Source organism: Coregonus clupeaformis, chromosome 11 (assembly GCF_020615455.1).
Source record: "Coregonus clupeaformis isolate EN_2021a chromosome 11, ASM2061545v1, whole genome shotgun sequence".
NCBI classification, from domain to species: Eukaryota; Metazoa; Chordata; class Actinopteri; order Salmoniformes; family Salmonidae; genus Coregonus; species Coregonus clupeaformis.
Genome location: NC_059202.1, coordinates 38767132 through 38792639, shown reverse-complemented (window position 1 = coordinate 38792639; position 25508 = coordinate 38767132). Strand labels below are relative to the sequence as shown.

The 25508-nt window shown below is 45.9% G+C and overlaps 1 protein-coding gene across 1 annotated transcript in view; it reads left to right on the top strand.

Annotated features, from left to right (window-relative positions):
• LOC123491989 (hydrocephalus-inducing protein homolog) overlaps positions 1-25508 on the top strand; it is a 138502-nt gene that overhangs the window by 87475 nt on the left and 25519 nt on the right. Inside the window, 15 exon segments of the mRNA XM_045223596.1 lie at positions 2289-2527; positions 2652-2913; positions 3816-3959; positions 5478-5621; positions 5790-6103; positions 9231-9347; positions 10617-10905; positions 11503-11712; positions 11977-12114; positions 12634-12808; positions 12899-13026; positions 24414-24544; positions 24642-24778; positions 24890-25017; positions 25208-25402. Coding sequence (XP_045079531.1) covers positions 2289-2527; positions 2652-2913; positions 3816-3959; positions 5478-5621; positions 5790-6103; positions 9231-9347; positions 10617-10905; positions 11503-11712; positions 11977-12114; positions 12634-12808; positions 12899-13026; positions 24414-24544; positions 24642-24778; positions 24890-25017; positions 25208-25402 — 2751 coding nt within the window.

The following is a 25508-nucleotide window of genomic DNA, read 5'->3' as shown; positions in this document are numbered from 1 at the left end:
ACATATTATCCAGATACTGACTGTTGGCACTTGTTGGTCTATAGCAGCGTCCCACGGGAATGGGCTTTAGTGGAGGCAGAAGAACCTGTAGCCATATTACTTCAACAGTATTTAACATGAGATCCTCTCAAATCTCTACAGGAATATGGTTCTGAATATAAACAGCAACACCTCCACCACTGGCATTTCTGTATTTTCTGTAAATGTTATAACCTTGTATTGCTACCACTGTATCATCAAAGGTATTGTCTAAATGAGTTTCAGAATATGAATGTCATCTGTTACTAGCAAGTTATTAATTTCATGAACCTTGTTTCTTAAGCTACATATGTTAACGTGGTCTATTTTGAGCACTTTTCTGGGATGCTTGCTTGTTTTCATTGCTTTACTGGGAGTGTCTTCTATGTGAGGTGTAGTGGATCATTGTCCCAAGGGCAGTTTACTCCAGTTTCTCTGCAGGTCCATCTGTAATGAGCTGACATCCCACTTTGATCTGCAAGTGAAAATGAAATACACTGTAGTGTACACTCTTAGAAAAAAAGGTGCTATGTAGAACCTTAAAGGGTTCTTCGGCTGTCCCCATAGGAGAACCCTTTGAATAGTCATTTTTGGTTGCAGGTAGAACCCTTTTGGGTTCCATGTCCAATCGTTTCTACAGAGGGTTCAACATGGAACCCAAAACGATTCTATCTGTAACCAAAAAGGGTTCTACCTGCAACCATTATCCTATGGGGACAGCCGAATAACCCTTTTGGAACCCTTTTTTGTGGGTTCCAAAAGAGTGTAGAGCGTCTATTAGAATATATTCATTGTGACAAGACATCTTCCTAAAAATGTGCCCTCATTCTGTCTCACAGGCTGGCAGAATATGTTTATGTCTGAATAATCGGTTGGTTCTACATGACTGCTAGTAACATTAAGATCTCCTGTCGCCAGCAGACCATGCTCTTTTCAATAACGCCTCCTCCACATTCAAACACACACAGAAACTCCAATTAAATCCAATGCATTGCATAGCCAATGTCATTGTAAGGAAGTTGCATGTTGTAAAAAAGTATTTCTGCCTTTGCTTAACTAGTTTGTAGAGAGTTTGTTAGATAATTATAGTGCCTCTCTTCCATCACCCTTCCCCTGCATACACTGAGCTCATTCAGGTTCTTTGGTTGGTCGCTGTTCAAAAGCAAACGTCATGATGGCAGTCAATTGTGATGATTCTGCTTAGTCCATGGAAGCATCCAGATAGTTGGATGAGGCCTCCAGTGTGGTGGTGAAATAAAGCATCATCAATCAGAAAGCCCACTCCAGTGTCCCAGTGCTGGATTCAATCGGAATATCCCAATTAAAACTGTATGTGTATCAATCAGGATGCCGCTGCATGGAGAATTGATTTTAATCCTCTTTCAGCTAATAGCTAAGATATAGAGAGCTGCTGGTGCACTTTGGGCTTATCTCCCTGATGTGAACAAGGCTGAAGATGTGGTAGAGAAGATTCATGTGTCTTCATTTTAGATTAGTTCCTTATTTAATGTAAATTCATTCAAATTGATCACAAATCTGGAATGGAGCAGAATAAGATGGGGAAAGTAGGTTTATCAGCTTTTTTTTCTTTAGATGAAACATACTTTCAGATAAAGATACAATTCTCAAATTGAATTAGAAGGAAGACTATTAGTGAAAACAAGCATTGCGGGGTGATCCTTGTATCTATATCAACACAGCTTTTGGGCCATTGATCTGATAAAACCTCAGCCTGTCTGTTATTGCTTCAATTAGCAGCTTCACACTCTGTAAAACTGATAGACGAGTAGTGAGCTTCCCCACTGCAACCTTCCTCTGCCTCCACCAGGCTCCCAAGAGGCCCACCGATAAGACAGTATATGTAGGGAAGAGACTGGAGGGAGCCCGGACATGCTATTACTACATGGCCTCTCATTATAAAACACTGCATGGTCCAAGAGCCAGATAATGTTCTGCTAAAGGTGTCAAATTGCTTCTTGTGGTTTGCCCTCATTTTATTTCTTAATCTAAAGCACTCAGACCCTCTGTAAGAATGGCCCAATAATAGAGTTTAATAGAACATATGATCTCTATTGGCCCAATCATAAAAGGGTTCACTGCCTGTTGTTGCCTTTGGCTAACCTCCTGGATGTTACAAAGCCCCTCAATGAATTTATCATGCATCTGTTTTGGCTCACTGTATACTTTATACGGTATGGTATGTGATAATTTTTCTATTACTACATCAAATGTAAGAACCTATGTAACAGAAGCCCACTGTATTTCTCCAGGTGCGCAGCAGGTCCCTGTGGCGGGTGGAGCCAAGTGAGGGAGAGGTTCCACCCCAGGGGAAGCTGGAGCTGAGGCTAGTGGCTCACCTGGATGACACCCTGCATTTCCAGGACAAGCTGCACCTGTCCATCCAGAATAGTGAAACACACACCATCCCTCTCTCTGCTACTGGCAAGGGCACTACTATTGTCACCAACCGCCCTTTTGCCCCCAGTCTGGACTTGGGAGCCCATTTCAGGTAGGTATAGCTACGAGTGTGGAAATACTGAATGTGCATACTTTACAAATTCAATCAAATCAGTCATTCAAATCCTTTTTATTCTTTCCCCCTGAAACCTTGCCTTCTGTCCTCTGCTCCCCAGCTCTGGACCATGTCAGTACCATTTTAGAGTGACCAACCGAGGTCGCCGTTCCCACCAGCTGTACTGGACGACGGAGGGGTACCCCCAGTTCCGCCGAAGAGTTCCCCCACCCGCCCACACCACCAGGAAGGGAAAGAGTCGCAGCTCCCTGGTACCCCCACCTGTAGATGGGCCAGTCTTCAGCCTGCACCCCATGCGTATGGAGCTGGCCCCGGGACATACTGCTGACATGGTGCTGGAGGGCTCCTCTGACTCTCCCAAGGTGGTAACATGAGACAATGGTGGCAAACACGCCTCTGTCAGACACAACCTAGATATTCAGTTGAGATCTAGAAACATACACACTTCCTCAAAATACAGATACAGTATGTGTCTCAATGAAAATCTATGCGGATCGTGTATTGTGTGTTACTAGGGAAAAAATTTGTTGGAGTCAACATTGACGACAATGGTCTTCATCAACACCTAAAGTTGTTGGACTTTGAATAAATGATAGAATTTTCTTCCCAAGACCTAGTATGTTTCACCACATTATACCTTTATGAACTCCAGTTTTTTTGTTCAGCCAAACCAGTTCCATTTAGTGGAGCATTACCAGTGTTTGATGATAGTAATCACAGCTGGTTATTAACATTTGCTAACATTTGGAGAAAATACAGTCAGTGCACTCTTAGCTAGCATATCAGATCACGACACAGGGGGTTCAAGGTTGAATACTACAGAGATAAAGGTGCTGAAAGCCCCTCCTTAATCTTCCCAAATTCCAACTGCACAGGCCAGGGTGTTGACTTCCTCTCTGGGGTATTACTGGGATGCATGCCTCCTTGAGTCCCTATTGATTGAATGGTGAACAGGAGAGGGAAAGAAGCAAGAACCAGAGATAAGCCCATGCCACTGCAGCCTCTGTGATCCCCTAAATCTTTGAATGGCTATTGTGGAGTTGTAATTCAGGGAAAGCCCAAGCAAAGCAGAGCGTGGCTGTGTCTCAGAAAAGCTTTGGCATGGCAGGGCTGTATTTTTGTTGGGTAGTTATAGGAAACTATGTCACATTTATACCTACACAAGGTCAAAAGCTGAGCTTAAGTGCAGAATTGTATCTGCTGGTATAAAGGTTGTCTTGAACTAATGGGATGTGTGTACTGAATACCTGTGTTTCTAACCCAGGTGGTCCGAGAGAGGCTGGTGTGTCACGCCATCCTAGGTCACCAGAGTGGGAAGGAGCGCATCATGACGGTGGACGTCACATGTCGGTTTGTCTCACCCATCCTGGACATCTCCTCTCAGCAGCTCAGCTTCTATGTGGAGAAGGTGTGTGACACCAATCACTCATCACCCACAGCCTTAAACTTGCTGCCTTTCTGCTCACAACTTACATAACAGAAACAAGCCTCTGTGCAAGTGCATTGAAGCCTTAGTGCATGGAATTCACATAAGTTTCTACAATCATGGTGTAGCCATCCATGCCCAATGACACACATTTCATAATGCTTGCAGTGTTTCCCCAATATGCATTTAGCAGCGGTGCACCGCCACTGCAATTAAAAAATATATATAATGTAGATGTATATGCCCCAGGAAGACCCCATCCGCCGCCCCGCAGGAAGACCCCTCCCCCCACTAACTCTGCCACCGCTGCTGAAAAAAAATGGGGGGAAACACTGTCTTGAAACAATAGACCTCACATCACTCATTTGTTCATTGAAGGCATTCAGTGTGTAGCAGATCGGTGGCTGAGTTCTGTTGAGACATTGTGTTTATTTTATCCAGCTCCAGTGTCAGAAGTGCTTTGCTCCATGAAGCTAGATCACAGTGATTATCTCCTATGGAAATTATACTGTACACTTCTGCACCAGTTTGTTCCTGATTTATGATGTGAAGATGGCAATGGTTCTGACAGAGCACAAAGCTTTGCCCCAGATTCTGTTAGTATAACCAATAATATATGAACCCAGTGGACAGGCGAGGAAGTTGTTGACCAGAGGGGTTCGGCTCAAATCCAAAATTAGTCCACTTCTTGCAGTATGCTTAAACCTGAATACACATTATGCCTATTAGAAGATGAACTTGGGTTTAAGTTATTTTCAAGGATTTTATGGGGATAGCAAAAAGCACTCTGCACTCTCCATCCGATATCATCAGAATGATTGAATTCTGAATGAGGAAGAATGAGGCGTCACCACTATCATCATAATGAAACTGATTTCCTGTCCCTCCATTTGACTTTTATTATCACTAGCACAAACTCTATCGCAATGTTTGTATTATCGCCCCTTTTCGTGCTGAACCTGTGCAGATTTTTACACATATCTCACATCTCCTGGCAGCTGCTTTCAGGTCCTGTTGCTGATCAACCTTTCAGAAATGAAAATGATAATTTATTTCAGTGACATTCTTTTATCTGACTCTGTCCCATGAATCTATGTGTTGACAGCCTTGCCTCTAGATTTACAGGCTGTTTGTGCAGCAGAGCTCTCTGGGATAAAGCAATTAGAGAGAGGGAAATGGGATGGGGGAAGGAATGGAGAGGGAGAGGGGGAGAGAGGCTGAGAATGAATTGGCCATGTATAAGGCCTGCTGTAAATTGTGTTGCCCACACAAGAAAGGGATAGATAGAGATTATAGATTGAGTTATTTCTGCTTTGCTTAACCTTTAAGAAGTTATTAACTACAGGGCATTATAGTCAGTTGACTCCCAGTCTCTAGAGTTTACAGTATTGAATACCGGTAGTTACTTAATTCATCTTCACAATCAGTCTTATCTTTCCTTTTCAAATATGTGTGTGTGTTAGATTTATAAATGTGTGACTGTTGGTGCCCCCACTGCAGGCTCCAGGTGTCTCTCTGCTTCCTCTCTACCAAAAGCTGCTGCTGAGGAATGAGTCGTCTCTGGCCCTCTCTCTGCAGCTCACTCTGGCTGAGCCCTTTGGTCTGTCTGACCACGATGGTGATCACACATGTGTCACTTCTAAGGTACATCCTTCTGCAGGCAATACTTGTACAATACATCACAGGAATTATAGCCTTGGTTCATACTTAACATAATCTGACACTGTTGATTCTTTAACATTTTGGGGTGGGTATCTGTGTCTAGTATTGAGGGGCAGGTACCATATTATGTCCATGTCTCTGTGTTGATAGACTTTGGTACTGGCTGTAGGAGTGCAGACGGAGCAGTGGGTACGCTTCGACCCCTCATACTGCCAGGACAGTATAACGCGGGTGGCTGAGGAGGTGCTGGAGGTGCGTTACTCAGACCATCCTCAGCAGGACACGGTGGACCTGAGGGGAGAGGTCCACTTCCCCAACCTGCACTTCTCAAGTGCGGCTCTGGACTTTGGCTGTGTACTGAATCACACCGAGGCTCAGCGCCAGCTCACCATGACCAACTGCAGCCCTCTGTCTGTGTCCTACCACTGGGCCTTCCTGGTCGACCAGCAGCAGTACACCATCAGGTAGAGAGCCTAGTCCACCTCAACCACGTCACCATTAGACTTGTTTAGCCACCATCCCTGGGAAAGAAAACTCAGGAATGAAGCAGAGAATATCCCTGACCTTTGTGTGTGTGCGTACTCCTAAACACTTCATTACCTTCCCTCTATTGGATGGCTTATTGTTATAAAGGGTTGGGGATATTGTTTATTGTGGTTCCACTGTTTATTTGAGATTCTATTGAGGCACAGGAGGGCTCCAGTTTTCATGTAGTTCCAGGAGGGGACAGATGGTGCAGACGCAGCTGGTATAGCCGAGGAAAGGAACTCCTCCTTATTAAGACTGCATTTAGTCAAGCTGTTAATTTCCCCCTCAATTGAAAAGATGCTGAGCATCAGACTGCTCATCAAGCCACTTTCCTTTCTCTTAAGAGGCTGAAACGAAATTCCACTCCTGTTAACTGTGTGTGTAAGAATGTCTAATGAGGAGTGTTTGAAATGTGTAAGCACATACCATACTGTACTGGAGTGGCCACCTCTGGGATTAGGAGTTTATAGTTGTCTGAGATGGGGAAAAGCTAGATGATTGCACCGTTAGCAAAGCCAAATCCAGCCATTCTTTAAGGAAACCAACAGGAAAAAAATAATCTGAGACGCTTCAATAAAAAGTTTGATCTACTGACGGTGCACACATATTGCTTTTTTCATCTATAGCTCTACCTAGGCAGCCATTCCTTGGCTCCATCTTGGGAACACAAAGTAAACTAGCCTAACAGCCAGTCCTTGGCTGTGACTACTCAGCACCACACTCCTTTAATCTCCTCACACCAGTCAAGAAGGGACCCAATCTGTTACACTACAACTATTTGGCTACCATTTCAAGCTATCTATTTTGAGGGAATATGAACCCCAAGTAGCTCTACAATATGCAGTTGCCATCAGTAGATATCAGTTCATTGTGCATCAAGATCTATAGACTCCATATCAATGATGTCCTGCTTTTCATCCAGATCTATAGACTCCATATCAATGATGTCCTGCTTTTCATCCAGATCTATAGACTCCATATCAATGATGTCCTGCTTTTCATCCAGATCTATAGACTCCATATCAATGATGTCCTGCTTTTCATCCAGATCTATAGACTCCATATCAATGATGTCCTGCTTTTCATCCAGATCTATAGACTCCATATCAATGATGTCCTGCTTTTCATCCAGATCTATAGACTCCATATCAATGATGTCCTGCTTTTCATCCAGATCTATAGACTCCATATCAATGATGTCCTGCTTTTCATCCAGATCTATAGACTCCATATCAATGATGTCCTGCTTTTCATCCAGATCTATAGACTCCATATCAATGATGTCCTGCTTTTCATCCAGATCTATAGACTCCATATCAATGATGTCCTGCTTTTCATCCAGATCTATAGACTCCATATCAATGATGTCCTGCTTTTCATCCAGATCTATAGACTCCATATCAATGATGTCCTGCTTTTCATCCAGATCTATAGACTCCATATCAATGATGTCCTGCTTTTCATCCAGATCTATAGACTCCATATCAATGATGTCCTGCTTTTCATCCAGATCTATAGACTCCATATCAATGATGTCCTGCTTTTCATCCAGATCTATAGACTCCATATCAATGATGTCCTGCTTTTCATCCAGATCTATAGACTCCATATCAATGATGTCCTGCTTTTCATCCAGATCTATAGACTCCATATCAATGATGTCCTGCTTTTCATCCAGATCTATAGACTCCATATCAATGATGTCCTGCTTTTCATCCAGATCTATAGACTCCATATCAATGATGTCCTGCTTTTCATCCAGATCTATAGACTCCATATCAATGATGTCCTGCTTTTCATCCAGATCTATAGACTCCATATCAATGATGTCCTGCTTTTCATCCAGATCTATAGACTCCATATCAATGATGTCCTGCTTTTCATCCAGATCTATAGACTCCATATCAATGATGTCCTGCTTTTCATCCAGATCTATAGACTCCATATCAATGATGTCCTGCTTTTCATCCAGATCTATAGACTCCATATCAATGATGTCCTGCTTTTCATCCAGATCTATAGACTCCATATCAATGATGTCCTGCTTTTCATCCAGATCTATAGACTCCATATCAATGATGTCCTGCTTTTCATCCAGATCTATAGACTCCATATCAATGATGTCCTGCTTTTCATCCAGATCTATAGACTCCATATCAATGATGTCCTGCTTTTCATCCAGATCTATAGACTCCATATCAATGATGTCCTGCTTTTCATCCAGATCTATAGACTCCATATCAATGATGTCCTGCTTTTCATCCAGATCTATAGACTCCATATCAATGATGTCCTGCTTTTCATCCAGATCTATAGACTCCATATCAATGATGTCCTGCTTTTCATCCAGATCTATAGACTCCATATCAATGATGTCCTGCTTTTCATCCAGATCTATAGACTCCATATCAATGATGTCCTGCTTTTCATCCAGATCTATAGACTCCATATCAATGATGTCCTGCTTTTTGGGATCACAGCAGGGTTTCTGCAGTGTTTACAGAAAGCAGATTTTCAGCAAAATAATTTGATAGTAGAAATTATTATAAGTGAAGTAGAAAATAAAACAAATACTACACTCTAAGCACTCAAAGTAGTCAAAAGGCCTATGCTGGCTCTGATGTTAAATCTCAGCTGTCAATACAGCTCCAATCTCTGGCAGCGTAGTGTTGAGTTTTTATAGTTTTTAATTGTTCTTCAGCTGCTGCCATGTCCTGCCTCAGATGAATCAATAGTGCTGTCTCTCTGTGGGGCTAAAGTTCAGGCCAGTGAAGATTTATCACAGCCTCCTGCTTTTCATTTCTCCAGACCCATCCTCTTAGAAGTGGATGACCCTTCCTATCAATATTCACAGGGTTTACACAATGCACAGGCCAACCTGCTAATTAAATGCCTATCAGTAATTAAATCATGGGTGATCCTGCTATTTTTATTGCACCATTTTCATCCACTTAGCTAACTGATTTATGGTGTATATGTTGCTGACGGACAGTTTCATCTTGACCAGCTCAAGCCCCTTGCTATCCATTGCTGATTTGGTGCTGATGGATTTCACTTTCCCAGGTTTCCTGAGCAGACCAACGTGAGTAAGGGAAGAGCGACCACACATGAGGAGGAGAGGGATACGCAATGGGACCTGTCCAAAAAGAGAAACATTGACATCAGAGTGGACTCAAACAGGTCTGATCCTCACCAAGCTCCAGTACTTGCACCCTGTATCGGAATAGAATGAGCAATATCATGTATTTATATCATGTCAACATATAGACAGAAATTAGCTTCTTATAGCAGAGATTCACAGCAGGCTTATTTCATACGATAGTGACTACATATAGAATCAGATTTTTTGAACTTCACATTAATTGGAAATAATTCCAAATGGTTGAAGAACTGGATTCTCAGCATCTAGCCCAGTTATAGCAGAGAATAATCATTTCAGGCATCTCCCATGAAGGTCTTCACTTCAGATGCTCTTTGAAAAGGCATTGGGCTTCGTGGACAACATTAACGATATAAAAATGTATACTTTTCTCTCTCTGCTGACTGTTTTGTGTAATTGAAATATTATTTGTTCCAGAGACTTCTGAGGTGTCTGGGGACTAGTGTGATGGAATGTCAGCACATGCACACAGTGGTGCACATGCACACACATGCACATACATATGCACACACACACAAATGCTTACAAATGAGAGCAGTGGGACAAGATAGAAAGCTTAAAATCCTCTATTTTCTGGTGAGAGAAAATATGGTGGTTCCTCCTGACAGTGGTCCTCTGGAGTATATTAATTTCCCTGTTAAATTATCTCTGCTGGTGGAACAAACTGCCATAGAATTCCACATACAACACTGCCCCCTGCTGTTACTCCACAAAACACCTACTCTTACTATAGTCTGCAGGCTCTACCTGCTTGGTGTCTTATGTCACCATGTCTCCTTGTATTTTGTATCTCTGTATGAATCTGTGTGTCTCTCTATGTCGCCATTTCACTACATTTCTGTCAATTTGCATGTCTGTCTCTCATTTATTATCTGGCAACATCTGTCCAGTCCCCTTTCTTGCAAAATTATTTTTCAGTCCATTGGAGCAGTTCTATTAAAATGTCAGTAATTAATGAGCATTCTGTAATTAATTAACATCATGGATGTACCAAGCGTGTAGCTACCAAGGAGGGGGGAGGGAGAGAGAGCGAGAGAGAGAGACGAGATAGTGTTGTTGGGGGAGGATCAGGAAGCTTCTGAGAGGACATACTGTGCTAGTATGAATTCCTTCACTGATTTCTTTTATTGCTCATTTTTAATGGACTAATGAATCTTTGTTTTTTACTTTGTTAATGTGTCTGTTACTTGGATCCCTTATTCGATCCAAGATTAAATGTCCAGTGAGTTGTCTTTATTACAGCTCAATTCTGTAGATATAACATAACACATTATAAACTTTTTCTTCAGGGAAATTGAGGTTCCCAAACTGCTCCTGGATAAGGAGGGGGAGGAAGAGAAGGGAGACCAAGAGAATGAGACTAAGGAGGGGAGGGGCTCTCCCAAAGATCCCCTGTCAGCTCCAGTCACCACCACTCTCATCACAGAGGGGAGGCAGAGCCAGGGGCGAGGCAGCTACAACCCCAGCAGACAGGAGCACAACAGGACCTCACCAGCACAGTGGCCAGCCAGTACTGATCAGAACACAGGCACAGCAAGCCACACTACAAAGGAGCACCCCAGTGTTGGAGTGGAGGAGGTACAGTACCCACTATCAGGTGCCCAGCTGATAAGGTTTCCTCTCTGTCTCTATTGCTCATTATTGAAAATGATGATAATGCCCTTTTAGAGTAAGAGCTGTTTGAAAAGACAGCCTAAAATGTTGTTTTGGTGGGATAGAGTTTTGGCCTTCCATGGTGACATCACCAGGCGGTAAATTAGTTAATAGACCAATACGAAAGAGTTCCAAACCTCTCTGCCAATAACAGCTAGTTTTCAGTTTTCCAGTCCCCACTCAGACCAGACAGTCTTATCAAAATTCTTGTTTGAGAAATTGCTCTTTGCTAAGAAGCTATTTTTGTTTCTTTTTACCATTTTTTAATTGAAAACAATCACAGTAAGGTACTTAATTGTTACCCAGAAATTATTTCATATTGAGATAAAAACAGCTGCATTGGACCAACAGAGAACATTGTTGAATTGAATTACAGTATTGAATTGAATTATTCCTTTGTGCATCTCCTACCCTCTCACTATTGTTCTATCCATATGTCCTTGTGTCTTTCTCTATCGGTCTATCATTGTTCTGACCTACTGTATACCTCTTTATCTGTCTCTCCTCCTCTCCTTGATGTAGGTGTTTGATATCCTACCTATATATGGGGTGCTGCAGCCAGGTGAAAGCCAGCTGGTGTCCTTCTCCTTTTACGGTCATGCTGACATCAGTGGTCAGGTTCTGGCTCTGTGTGAGGTCGAGGAGGGCCCCACGTATGAAATCACACTCAAAGGAGAGGCTTCACTGGTCACCTACAGCCTGAACAGAACAGAGATAGACTTTGGCCTTCAGGTATTTGTACTATGGTCACCCTGAGGCTGTGTTAGTTGAGTCCAGTTCACTTGTGAAGGATAGAGGTATCTGTGTTGGCTTTCTTTGCTTGTGTTTTTCATTCGTCCCTGTTTGGGTATGCAATTATCATTGATATTCAAACAAGGACTTATTGATTTTTTTATTTGTAAATGAGTGAATCAGCAGAATCGTCTCCTCCTTGCCGGTTCAGCATACATTTTTGGATCCATTCCCGCTCTTCTTCTTCCCTTCTTTCTCCTGCAGTTGTTTGACCGTGTGGCAGAGGCAGAGATCACCCTGAGGAACACAGGGAAGGTGGGCTTTGAGTTCAGAGCTCTGTTGGGGGAGCAGGATGGGTGTGAGGACCCTCGGCCTGGACATCCCCTGGTCATCTCCAGAATGGTGAGACAGCCCACAGCACAGGGGAACCTTCCTTTTAGAGTCTGCTTTCTCTATCAATCCTTTAGTGTAACTACATACACACTTTATGTAGTTACTTTCAAGAGATTTTGGCAGAGCCAGATGAACTTGTGGATACCATTTTTATGTGTCTGTGTCCATTATGCTAGCAGATACCCATAGACTTCCAGTCATTGCGCTAACGCTAGTTAGCATTGGCTCGCAAAAATACCTCTAACTTTCTTCATACTGGACACAGAGACATACAAATGGTATCCATGAGTTAATCTGACTCTGGGGAAGTAGATAAAGGGCCTCATTGCCAAAATCCCCAAGTATCCCTTTAAGCACCTTTCAAAAACCCAAGGACACTGTACAGCAAAGAGTATAAAACAAAACAAGACAAAACAAAAGCTACTTAGCTTAGGCTAAGGCTGAGTAAGGGCGCTAAGCTGAGGTTTTACTGTAGCTATTTACGGTGTTTCCTTATGTAACCCTTTGCTTGTCTCTCATTACTTAAAGGGTTACATCGAGGCGAATGCAGAGCAGAAGCTGTCAGTGTACTATCTCCCTGGGATCCCTGAGGTCTTCCACAAGACTTTCCAGCTGCAGGTGGCTTTCTTTGAGCCAGAGAGCATCACTCTTATAGGAGAAGGCATCTTCCCCAGGGTGTGCCTGGACCTACCCAGAGAGCTCGGTATGTGCCTGTGTTTATTGTGGAGGTCTATCTCGATACTCTAAAACTGTTTTGTTGCAGTGTGTAACTCGCTATTCTTGTATTGTGTAGATGATGAGAGGTATACTGCAGTGGTGAAGGAGGCCAAGAAGGCCCTGGAGGAGGACAGGAGGGATGTGGGCATCAGCCGGCCTGCTACTGGAGAGGGCCTTCTGTCAGACATGGACTACATCCCTACAGTCAGTACCTACTGTATCACAATCACTCATCACTTTCCCCTTGATTCATGTACAGTGCATTTGAAAAGTATTCAGACCCTGGTGCCAATGTACACTACTGGTCAAAAGTTTTAGAACACCTACTCATTCAAGGGTTTTTCTTTATTTTTTACTATTTTCTACATTGTAGAATAATAGTGAAGACATCAAAACTATGAAATAACACATATAGAATCATGTAGTAAAGAAAAAGTATTAAACAAATCAAAATATATTTTATATTTGAGATTCTTCAAATAGCCACCCTTTGCCTTGATGACACCTTTGCACACTCTTGGCATTCTCTCAATCAGCTTCATGATGTAGTCACCTGGAATGCATTTCAATTAACAGGTGTGCCTCCATGGCTATGCATAAGTTAATTTGTGGAATTTCTTTCCTTCTTAATGTGTTTGAGCCAATCAGTTGTGTTGTGACAAGGTAGGGGGGGTATACAGACAATAGCCCTATTTGGTAAAAGACCAAGGCCATATTATACAAGAACAGCTCAAATAAGCAAAGAGAAATGACAGTCCATCATTACTTTAAGACATGAAGGTCAGTCAATACAGAACATTTCAAGAACTTTGAATTGCAGTCACAAAAACCATCAAGCGCTATGATGAAACTGGCTCTCATGAGGACCGCCACAGGAATGGAAGACCCAGAGTTACCTCTGCTGCAGAGGATAAGTTCATTAGAGTTAGCAGCCTCAGAAATTGCAGCCCAAGTAAATGATTCACAGAGTTCAAGTAACGGACACATCTCAACATCAACTGTTCAGAGGAGACTACGTGAATGAGGCGTTCATGGTCTAATTGCTGCAAAGAAACCACTACTAAAGGACACCAATAAGAAGAAGAGACTTGCTTGGGCCAAAAAACACGAGCAATGGAAATAAGACTGGTGGAAATGTGTCCTTTGGTCTGGAGTCCAAATTTGAGATTTTTGGTTCCAACCGCCATGTCTTTGTGAGACGTGGTGTGGGTGAACGGATGATCTCCGCATGTGTATTTCCCACTGTAAAGCATGGAGGAGGAGGTGTTATGGTGTGGGGGTGCTTTGCTGGTGACACTGTCTGTGATTTATTTAGAATTGACTTAACCAGCATGGCTACCACAGCATTCTGCAGCGATACGCCATCCCATCTGGTTTGTGCTTAGTGGGACTATCATTTGTTTTTCAACAGGACAATGACCCAACACACCTCCAGGCTGTTTAAGGGCTATTTTACCAAGAAGGAGAGTGATGGAGTGATGCATCAGATGACCTGGCCTCCACAATCCCCTGACCTCAACCAAATTGAGATGGTTTGGGATGAGTCGGACCGCAGAGTGAAGGAAAAGCAGCCAACAAGTGCTCAGCATACAGTGGGGAAAAAAAGTATTTAGTCAGCCACCAATTGTGCAAGTTCTCCCACTTAAAAAGATGAGAGAGGCCTGTAATTTTCATCATAGGTACACGTCAACTATGACAGACAGAATGAGAAAAATGTCAGAACGCTGCGTGTGGATGTGGTGCAGGAATCAAGCGCAGGAACAAGGGTGTTCGTCAACAGACTTTAGTATATCCAAAACAGGAATGAGTCGCCAACCCAACCGGGTGGCACGAACAAATTACGCACAACAACAACAGTGCGAAAAACAAGAAGCGCACGCAGTGCTGAACTCTCAAAATCTAACGATAAGAGAGAGGAACCTCCTCTCTGGCAACAGCTGACAACAATAATCACACATAACACCTGACCCAATACACGATAACTAAATAGGAAACAAAATCAAACACTAACAAGGGACAGGTGTAAAACCAGACAAAACCAAACAAACATGAAACATCGAACGGTGGCAGCTAGTACTCCGGGGACGACGACCGCCGAAGCCTGCCCGAACAAGGAGAAGGAGCAGCCTCGGCCGAAACCGTGACAGTACCCCCCCCCTTGACGCGCGGCTCCAGCCGTGCGCGATCCCGGCCTCGGGGGACGACTCAGGACGACGCGGAGCAGGGCGCGTAGGATGACCCCGATGGAACTCGGTCAGCAGGGACAGGTCTAATATGTCCCTCCTCGGCACCCAGCACCGCTCCTCCGGGCCGTACCCCTCCCACTCCACGAGATATTGGAGACCCCCCATCCGGCGTCTCGAATCAAGGATGGACCTCACAGTGTACGCGGAGCCACCTCGATGTCCAACGGGGCGGAGGAATCTCCTCTATCTCATAATCCTGGAGTGGACCAGCTACCACCGGCCTGAGGAGAGACACATGAAACGAGGGGTTAATATTCCTGTAATCCATAGGCAGTTCTAACCTGTAACACACCTCGTTCAACCTCCTCAGGACTTTAAATGGCCCCACAAACCGCCGACCCAGCTTCCGGCAGGGCAGGCGGAGGGGCAGGTTTCTGGTCGAGAGCCAGACTCGATCTCCAGGTGCGTACACAGGCCCCTCACTGCGGTGGAGATCGGCGCTCGTCTTATGCCAACGGATGGCCCGCTGCAGATGAACGTGGGCAGCGTTCCATGTCTCCTCCGAGCGCCGCACCCACTCATCCACCGCAGGGGCCTCGATCTGGCTCTCGTGCCAAGGTGCCAGAACCGCTGGTACCTAACACACACTGGAAAGGGGTTAGTTGGGTGGAGGAGTGGCGGAGAGAGTTCTGCGCCATCTCGGCCCACGGAACGTATCTCGCCCACTCCTCCGGCCGGCCCTGGCAATAAGACCTCAGAAACCTCCCCACATCCTGGTTGACACGTTCAACCTGCCCATTACTCTCCGTGGTAACCCGAGGTAAGGCTCACCGAAACCCCCCAACCGTTCCATAAACGCTCTCCACACTCTGGAGGTGAACTGGGGGCCTCGATCAGACACTATATCCTCGGGTACCCGTAATGCCGGAAGACATGGGTAAACAGAGCCTCAGCGGTCTGTAGGGCAGTAGGTAGACCCGGCATGGGAAGGAGACGACAGGCCTTCGAGAACCGATCCACAACGACCAGGATGGTAGTATTCCCCTGTGAGAGGGGAAGGTCTGTAACAAAATCCACCGAGAGGTGGGACCAGGGTCGTTGGGAACGGGCAGGGGTTGTAGCTTACCCCTGGGCAAATGTCTGGGCGCCTTACACTGGGCACACACCGAACAGGAGGAGACATAAATCCTCACATCCCTGGCTAACGTTGGCCACCAGTACTTAGTGCTAAGGCAGTGAACTGTCCGGCCGATACCTGGATGTCCAGAGGAGGGGGACGTATGAGCCCAATAAATGAGGCGATCGCGTACCTCGAGCGGAACGTACGTCCGACCCACAGGACACTGGGGAGGACTTGGGTCGGCGCGTAACGCCCGCTCGATCTCGGCATCGACCTCCCATACCACCGGTGCAACCAGACAAGACTTCGGTAGTATGGGGAGTGGGCTCAACGGACCTCTCCTCCGTGTCATATCGCCGAGACAGGGGCATCAGCCTTCCCGTTCTGGGACCCAGGGATGTAAGTGATTTTAAACACAAACCGGGCTAGAAACATAGTCCAGCGGGCCTGGCGAGGATTCAGTCTCCTAGCTGCCCGGATGTATTCCAGGTTACGGTGGTCAGTTAGAATGAGGAAAGGGTGTTGAGCCCTCAAGCCAATGCCTCCACACCTTTAGGGCCTGTACCACGCACAGCTCCCTGTCCCCTCGTCATAATTCCGCTCCGCCGGACTGAGCTTCTTAGAATAAAAAAGCACAGGGGCGGAGTTTAGGTGGTGTGCCAGACCGTTGTGAGAGAACGGCCCCAATACCAGCCTCGCGCGTCTACCTCTACCTGGAAAGGTAAAGCGGGATCCGGATGCGCCAACACCGGGCGCTGAGGTAAACAGGTCCTTCAGTCTCCCAAAAGCCCTGTCCGCCTCAGCTGACCACTGCAATCCACCGACCCCCTTCAAAAGAGACGTTATGGGAGCTGCCACCTGTCCAAAACCCCCGGATAAACCTCCGGTAATAATTCGCAAAGCCCAAGAACTGTTGCACCTCTTTCACAGTGGTTGGGGTTTGCAATCACGCACAGCTGACACCCGGTCAACCTCCATCTCTCACCCCTAACGCAGACAACTGATAACCCAAAAAGGGAGACCGACTTCTGAAAGAACAGACATTTCTCTGCCTTGACATATAGGTCATGCTCCAACAGCCTCCCCTCAACACTCGGCGCACCAGGGCTACATGCTCAGCTCGGGTAGAACTGTACACCAGAATATCGTCTATGTACACACTACTCCCTGCCCCTGCATGTCCCGGAAAATCTCATCTACAAAGGATTGGAAGACTGAGGGAGCATTCATTAACCCATATGGCATGACGAGATACTCAGTAATGACCGGAGGTCGTGCTAAATGCTGTCTTCCATTCATCGCCTCTCTAATGCGCACCAAGTTATATGCGCTCCTAAGATCCAATTTTGTGAAGAACTGAGCACCGTGTAATGACTCCGTCATAGTCGCAATCAGAGGAAGTGGATAGCTGTACTTCACTGTAATCTGATTGAGACCGCGTAATCAATACACGGGCACAGACCTCCATCTTTTTTTCTTCACAAAAAAGAAGCTTGAGGAAGCGGGTGAAGTGGAGGCCCGTGTACTGTCTCAGAGACTCAGCGATGTAAGTTTCCATTGCCTTCCTCTCCTCTTGGGACAAGGGATACACATGACTCCCAGCGGGAGAGCTGCTCCTGACTGGAGATCTTCGCACAATCCCTGTCTATGAGGCGGCAGCTGCGCCGCCCTAGTCTTACTGAACATCCAGTTTCAAATCCTCATACTCAGGGGGGAATCTGCAGTGCTGGCATTAGATTCTGACTCTCCACCAGGTCGCCCTATGGAAACACCCAGACACAGCCCCACACACTGAGCAGACCACCCTGAAGAGCTTTCCGCCACGAAATAGTAGGGTCATGGGTAATCAACCAGGGAAGCCCCAGCACCACCGGATACGCAGGAGAGTCAATCAGATAGAGCTGAATCGTCTCCTCATGACCCCCTGCGCCACCATCTTAAGAGGCGCTGTGACCTCCCTAATCAACCCAGATCCTAACGGACGGCTATCTAGGGCATGTACAGGGAAGGCTTATCAACGGGAAGGAGGGGAATCCCTAACTTTACACAGAACTGGCGATCTACAAAATTCCCAGCTGCGCCTGAATCTACCAGCGCCTTATGCTGGGAACGAGGTGCAACCTGTGGAAAACAAACAGGCAAGGTTAGGTGAACGACAGAAAGCTCCTGGGTAAGTAGGGCGCCTACTCACCTGGGAGGACTCCCAATGCCTGGCCTGACCTCACCCTCCACCAGGGGACCTTCCCCAACACCTAGCCGCGGTGTGTCCTCCACGGCCACAGTTGGTGCAGGGAACGGCCCCCTCGGGTTCCTACTCCTCCGTTCCCTAGCGCCAGCACCTCCGAGCTCCATAGGGCTCGGCTCGGAGGTGCTGGAAGGTGGAATGGGCAACCCCCCCCGGGACGTCCCATGGGTAGCGAGCAGGGTGTCCAGCCGAATGGCCATGTCGACCAGTTGGTCAAACGACAACGTGGTATCCCTGCACGCCAACTCTCTCTGGACGTCCTCCCGGAGGCTGCAGCGGAAGTGGTCTATGAGGGCCCGCTCATTCCACCCTGCATCTGCCGCTAGAGTCCGGAACTTCAATGCAAAAGCCTGTGCGCTCCTCATCCCCTGTCGGAGGTAGAACAGACGCTCCCCCGCCGCCTTCCCCTCCGGTGGATGGTCAAACACGGCACGGAAGCGGCGGGAGAACTCCGCATAGGTAACAGTAGCGGCGTCTATTCTCCTCCATTCGGCGTTGGCCCACTCCAACGCCTTGCCGGTGAGACAGGAGATGAGGGCGGAGACGCTCTCGTGTCCCGAGGGAGCCGGGTGTACGGTGGCGAGGTAGAGCTCCACTTGCAGCAAGAACCCTTGACACCCGGCAGCGGAGCCGTCGTACGCCCTCGGGAGGGAGAGCCGAATCGCGCTGGGTTCCGGAAGGGGGACAGGAGGACTGACCGATGGGGATGGTCCGGTAGGTGGGGGGTGGGTACCCGTGGTCTCCCATCGGTGGAGAGTGTTCATCACCTGATCCAGGGCGTGACCGATCTGGTTGATCCTGTCCTCCTGCCCACGAAGACGGTCCTCCATAATGTCCGTTGGCGCGGCTGCTCCTGCTGATTCCATAGTGTGATGTGTGATTATGTCAGAACGCTGCGTGTGGATGTGGTGCAGGGAATCAAGCGCAGGAACAAGGGTGTTCGTCAACAGACTTTAGTATATCCAAAACAGGAATGAGTCGCCAACCCAACCGGGTGGCACGAACAAATTACGCACAACAACAACAGTGCGAAAACAAGAAAAAGCGCACGCAGTGCGAACTCTCAAAATCTAACGATAAGAGAGAGGAACCTCCTCTCTGGCAACAGCTGACAACAATAATCACACATAACACCTGACCCAATACACGATAACTAAATAGGAAACTAAATCAAACACTAACAAGGGACAGGTGTAAAACCAGACAAAACCAAACAAACATGAAACATCGAACGGTGGCAGCTAGTACTCCGGGGACGACGACCGCCGAAGCCTGCCCGAACAAGGAGAAGGAGCAGCCTCGGCCGAAACCGTGACAAATTTTTTTTCCAGAAAATCACATTGTAGGATTTTTTATGAATTTATTTGCAAATTATGGTGGAAAATAAGTATTTGGTCAATAACAAAAGTTTCTCAATACTTTGTTATATAACCTTTGTTGGCAATGACACAGGTCAAACGTTTTCTGTAAGTCTTCACAAGGTTTTCACACACTGTTGCTGGTATTTTGGCCCATTCCTCCATGCAGATCTCCTCTAGAGCAGTGATGTTTTGGGGCTGTCGCTGGGCAACACGGACTTTCAACTCCCTCCAAAGATTTTCTATGGGGTTGAGATCTGGAGACTGGCTAGGCCACTCCAGGACCTTGAAATGCTTCTTACGAAGCCACTCCTTCGTTGCCCGGGCGGTGTGTTTGGGATCATTGTCATGCTTAAAGACCCAGCCACGTTTCATCTTCAATGCCCTTGCTGATGGAAGGAGGATTTCACTCAAAATCTCACGATACATGGCCCCATTCATTCTTTCCTTTACACGGATCAGTCGTCCTGGTCCCTTTGCAGAAAAACAGCCCCAAAGCATGATGTTTCCACCCCCATGCTTCACAGTAGGTATGGTGTTCTTTGGATGCAACTCGGCATTCTTTGTCCTCCAAACACGACAAGTTGAGTTTTTACCAAAAAGTTATATTTTGGTTTCATCTGACCATGTGACATTCTCCCAATCCTCTTCTGGATCATCCAAATGCACTCTAGCAAACTTCAGACGGGCCTGGACATGTACTGGCTTAAGCAGGGGGACACGTCTTGCACTGCAGGATTTGAGTCCCTGGCGGCGTAGTGTATTACTGATGGTAGGCTTTGTTACTTTGGTCCCAGCTCTCTGCAAGTCATTCACTAGGTCCCCCCGTGTGGTTCTGGGATTTTTGCTCACCGTTCTTGTGATCATTTTGACCCCACGGGTTGAGATCTTGCGTGGAGCCCCAGATCGAGGGAGATTATCAGTGGTCTTGTATGTCTTCCATTTCCTAATAATTGCTCCCACAGTTGATTTCTTCAAACCAAGCTGCTTACCTATTGCAGATTCAGTCTTCCCAGCCTGGTGCAGGTCTACAATTTTGTTTCTGGTGTCCTTTGACAGCTCTTTGGTCTTGGCCATAGTGGAGTTTGGAGTGTGACTGTTTGAGGTTGTGGACAGGTGTCTTTTATACTGATAACAAGTTCAAACAGGTGCCATTAATACAGGTAACGATTGGAGGACAGAGGAGCCTCTTAAAGAAGAAGTTACAGGTCTGTGAGAGCCAGAAATCTTGCTTGTTTGTAGGTGACCAAATACTTATTTTACACCATAATTTGCAAATAAATTCATTAAAAATCCTACAATGTGATTTTCTGGATTTTCTTTTCTCAATTTGTCCGTCATAGTTGACGTGTACCTATGATGAAAATTACAGGCCTCTCTCATCTTTTTAAGTGGGAGAACTAGCACAATTGGTGGCTGACTAAATACTTTTTTTTCCCACTGTATGTGGGAAGTCCTTCAAGACTGTTTGAAAAGCATTCCAGGTGAAGCTGGTTGAGAGAATGCCAAGAGTGTGGAAATCTGTCATCAAGGCACAAGGTGGCTACTTTGAAGAATCTAAAATCTAAAATATATTAAGATTTGTTTAACACTTTTTTGGTTACTACATGATTCCATATGTGTTATTTCATAGCTTTGATGTCTTCACTATTATTCTACAATGTAGAAAATAGTAAAAAATTAAATAAAGAAAAACCCTTGAATGAGTAGGTGTTCTAAAACTTTTGACCGGTAGTGTATATAAAAAATAAATAAATGAAATATCACATTTACATAAGTATTCAGACCCTTTACTCAGTACTTTGTTGAAGCACCTTTGGCAGCGATTACAGCCTTGATTCTTCTTGGGTATGACGCTACAAGCTTGGCACACCTGTATTTGGGGAGTTTCTCCCATTCTTCTCTGCAGATCCTCTCAAGCTCTGTAAGGTTGGATGGGGAGTGTCGCTGCACAGCTATTTTCAGGTCTCTCCAGAGATGTTAGATCGGGTTCAAGTCCGGGCTCTGGCTGGGCCTCTCAAGGACATTCAGAGACTTGTCCCGAAGCAACTCCTGCATTGTCTTGGCTGTGTGCTTAGGGTCGTTCTCCTGTTAGAAGGTGAACCTTCGCCCCAGTCTGAGGTCCTGAGCGCTCTGGAGCAGTTTTTTTTTCAAGGATCTCTCTGTATTTTGCTCCGTTCATCTTTCCCTTGATCCTGACTAGTCTTCCAGTCCCTGCCGCTGAAAAACATCCCCACAGCATGATGCTGCCACCACCATGCTTTACCGTAGGGATAGTACCAGGTTTCTTCCAGATGTGACGCTTGGCATTCAGGCCAAAGAGTTCAATCTTGGTTTCATCAGACCAGAGAATCTTGTTTCTAATGGTCTGAGAGTCCTTTAGGTGCCTTTTGGCAAACTCCAAGTGGGCTGTCATTTGCCTTTTACTGAGTAGTGGCTTCTGTCTGGCCACTCTACCATAAAGGCCTGATTGGTGGAGTGCTGCAGAGATGGTTGTCCTTCTGGAAGGTTCTCCCATCTCCACAGAGGAACTTTGGAGCTCTGTCAGAGTGACCATCGGGTTCTTGGTCACCTCCCTAACCAAGGCCCTTCTCCCCCGATTGCTCAGTTTGGCCGGGGTGGCCAGCTCTTGGTGGTTCCAAACTTCTTCCATTTAAGAATGATGGAGGCCACCGTATTCTTGGGGACCTTCAATGCTGCAGACATTTTTTGGTACCCTTCCCCAGATCTGTGCCTTGACACAATAATTTACATTTACATTTTAGTCATTTAGCAGACGCTCTTATCCAGAGCGACTTACAAATTGGTGCATTCACCCTATAGCCAGTGGGAAAACCACTTTACACTTTTTTTTTGGGGTTTTTTGGGGGTAGAAGGATTACTTTATCATATCCCAGGTATTCCTTAAAGAGGTGGGGTTTCAAATGTCTCCGGAAGGTGGTGAGTGACTCCGCTGTCCTGGCGTCGTGAGGGAGCTTGTTCCACCATTGGGGTGCCAGAGCAGCGAACAGTTTTGACTGGGCTGAGCGGGAACTATGCTTCCGCAGAGGAAGGTGAGCCAGCAGGCCAGAGGTGGATGAACGCAATGCCCTCGTTTGGGTGTAGGGACTGATCAGAGCCCGAAGGTACGGAGGTGCCGTTCCCCTCACTGCTCCATAGGCAAGCACCATGGTCTTGTAACGGATGCGAGCTTCAACTGGAAGCCAGTGGAGTGTGCGGAGGAGGGGTGTGACGTGAGAGAACTTGGGAAGGTTGAACACCAGACGGGCTGCGGCATTCTGGATGAGTTGTAGGGGTTTAATGGCACAGGCAGGGAGGCCAGCCAACAGCGAGTTGCAGTAATCCAGACGGGAGATGACAAGTGCCTGGATTAGGACCTGTGCCGCTTCCTGTGTAAGGCAGGGTCGTACTCTCCGAATGTTGTAGAGCATGAACCTGCAGGATCGGGTCACAGCCTTGATGTTAGCGGAGAACGACAGGGTGTTGTCCAGGGTCACGCCAAGGCTCTTCGCACTCTGGGAGGAGGACACAACGGAGTTGTCAACCGTGATGGCGAGATCATGGAACGGGCAGTCCTTCCCCGGGAGGAAGAGCAGCTCCGTCTTGCCAGGGTTCAGCTTGAGGTGGTGATCCGTCATCCATACTGATATGTCTGCCAGACATGCAGAGATGCGATTCGCCACCTGGTTATCAGAAGGGGGAAAGAGCTGAGCTCTACGGACAATTCCTTCGACCTCATGGCATGACCTCTTGCTCTGACATCAAAATCAAATCAAATTGTATTCGTCACATGTGCAGAATACAACAGGTGTAAACCTTACAGTGAAATGCTTATTTTCAAGCCGTTAACCAACAATGCAGTTTTAAGAAAGAATACCCAAAAAATCACAAAAAAATACAATATAAAATAATACGAAATAAAAGTAACAAATAATTAAAGAGCAGCAGTACAAATAACAATAGCGAGGCTATATACAGGGGGTACCGGTACCGAGTCAATGTGCGGGGGCACCGGTTAGTCAAGGTAATTTAGGTAATATGTACATGTAGGTAGAGTTATTAAAGTGACTATGCATAGATAATAAACAGAGAGTAGCAGCAGCATAAAAGTGGGGGGTCTGGGTAGCCGTTTGATTAGATGTTCAGGCGTCTTATGGCTTGGGGGTAGAAGCCGTGGGACCTTATATAGACAGGTGTGCGTGCCTTTCCAAATCATGTCCAATCAATTGAATTTACCACAGGTGGACTCCAATCAAGTTGTAGAAACATCTCAAGGATGATCAATGGAAACAGGATGCACCTAAGCTCAATTTCGAGTCTCATAGCAAAATGTCTGAATACTTTATTTTTTTTAAATAAGGTATTTTTGTTTTTTATTTTGAATACATTTGCTAAAATTGATAAAAACCTGTTTTCGCTTCGTCATTATGGGGAATTGTGTGTAGATTGATGGGGGAAAAAAACAATTTAATCCATTTTAGAATAAGGCTGTAACGTAACAAAATGTGGAAAAAGGGAAGGGGTCTGAATACTTTCCAAATGCACTGTACATAGATCTCACCGTTATGATTGTCTTCATAAGACGAAAACAAAGCTAATATGTTCAATTTGTATGGCAGACATGATACCTGTGCTGTGTGGACAGATGTGTGTGAAATTGATTTCTGTCTCTCTGAGTGCAGTATGATGCCCTGCTGCAGATGGAGGTAGAGAGGCTCTTGGTGAAACAGAATGCCATGGCTATTGAGAAGAGACAAGGGGACAATCGAGACACGCCTGTATCCATTAGCAAATGGCGCAAGAAGCTTAGCAGGTAGGCTCACATGTAAATGCACCATCACTCCATGGCTATGCATACTGTATATTCGGCTCATTACTGAAATTGGGATCTCATTGTGACTCATGTTTAGGTTCCTCCTGCCGGAGTACACACTGGATTTTGGCTATGTGATCCATGGTAGTGTTCCTAACCACATAGTCAAAGTGACAAACACTGGACCCATGTCTGTGTCCTTCCGGGCTGACCGCCGCCCACTCACAGGCACAGGTAGGTTCTCCAGTATTACTGGCCAACTTTAAAGTAGCTACATATGGAGCTGTGTGGCTGTTTGGGGAATATTATGGATCATTTTTAACAATAGATTTGTTTGTTCTCCAGGATTTGTTGTAGAGCTGGATAGAGTGAAGAATCTGCCCTATTGTGAGACTGAGACTTTTGAAGTGAAGTTTGACCCCCGTGGAGCAAATCTGAATTTAGGGGAGATCAACACTGTCATGCCTATACAGGTACAGTAGGGAAACTGCCAAAAGTTCTCTACTTCAGTACATCCAATTTATTTTCGAAAGCTTCCTGAGTGTATTTTATGTTTTATTGCTTTTCCACCACATGCATAAAATATTTAGACCCATCGTTTTTTTAAGGTCAAACAGGCTGAATGTGCCATGGTGTCATTGTGCTGTGTGCTGTGATTGCCAGGTGGTTGGGGGCCCTGCAGTGCAGGTCCATCTTTGTGCCGTAGTCACCATGCCCTCCCTCACGGTCTCCACGGATACGCTGCAGTTTGACAGCATTCAGTGTGGGCTGTGTCAGGTAACCACCGTCCAGCTGTTCAACCCCGAGCCTGTCCCCTGTGAGTGGAGCATTGCAGAGGAGCAACGGCCCAGGAAGAAGGTACACTAGCCAACTTATGCACCAGTATACTCTATTGCCTCCTGGTATTTTAGATACTTGTGCTTTTTAACCTTTTATTGCAGTGGGCTAAATCAGGTTCACACAG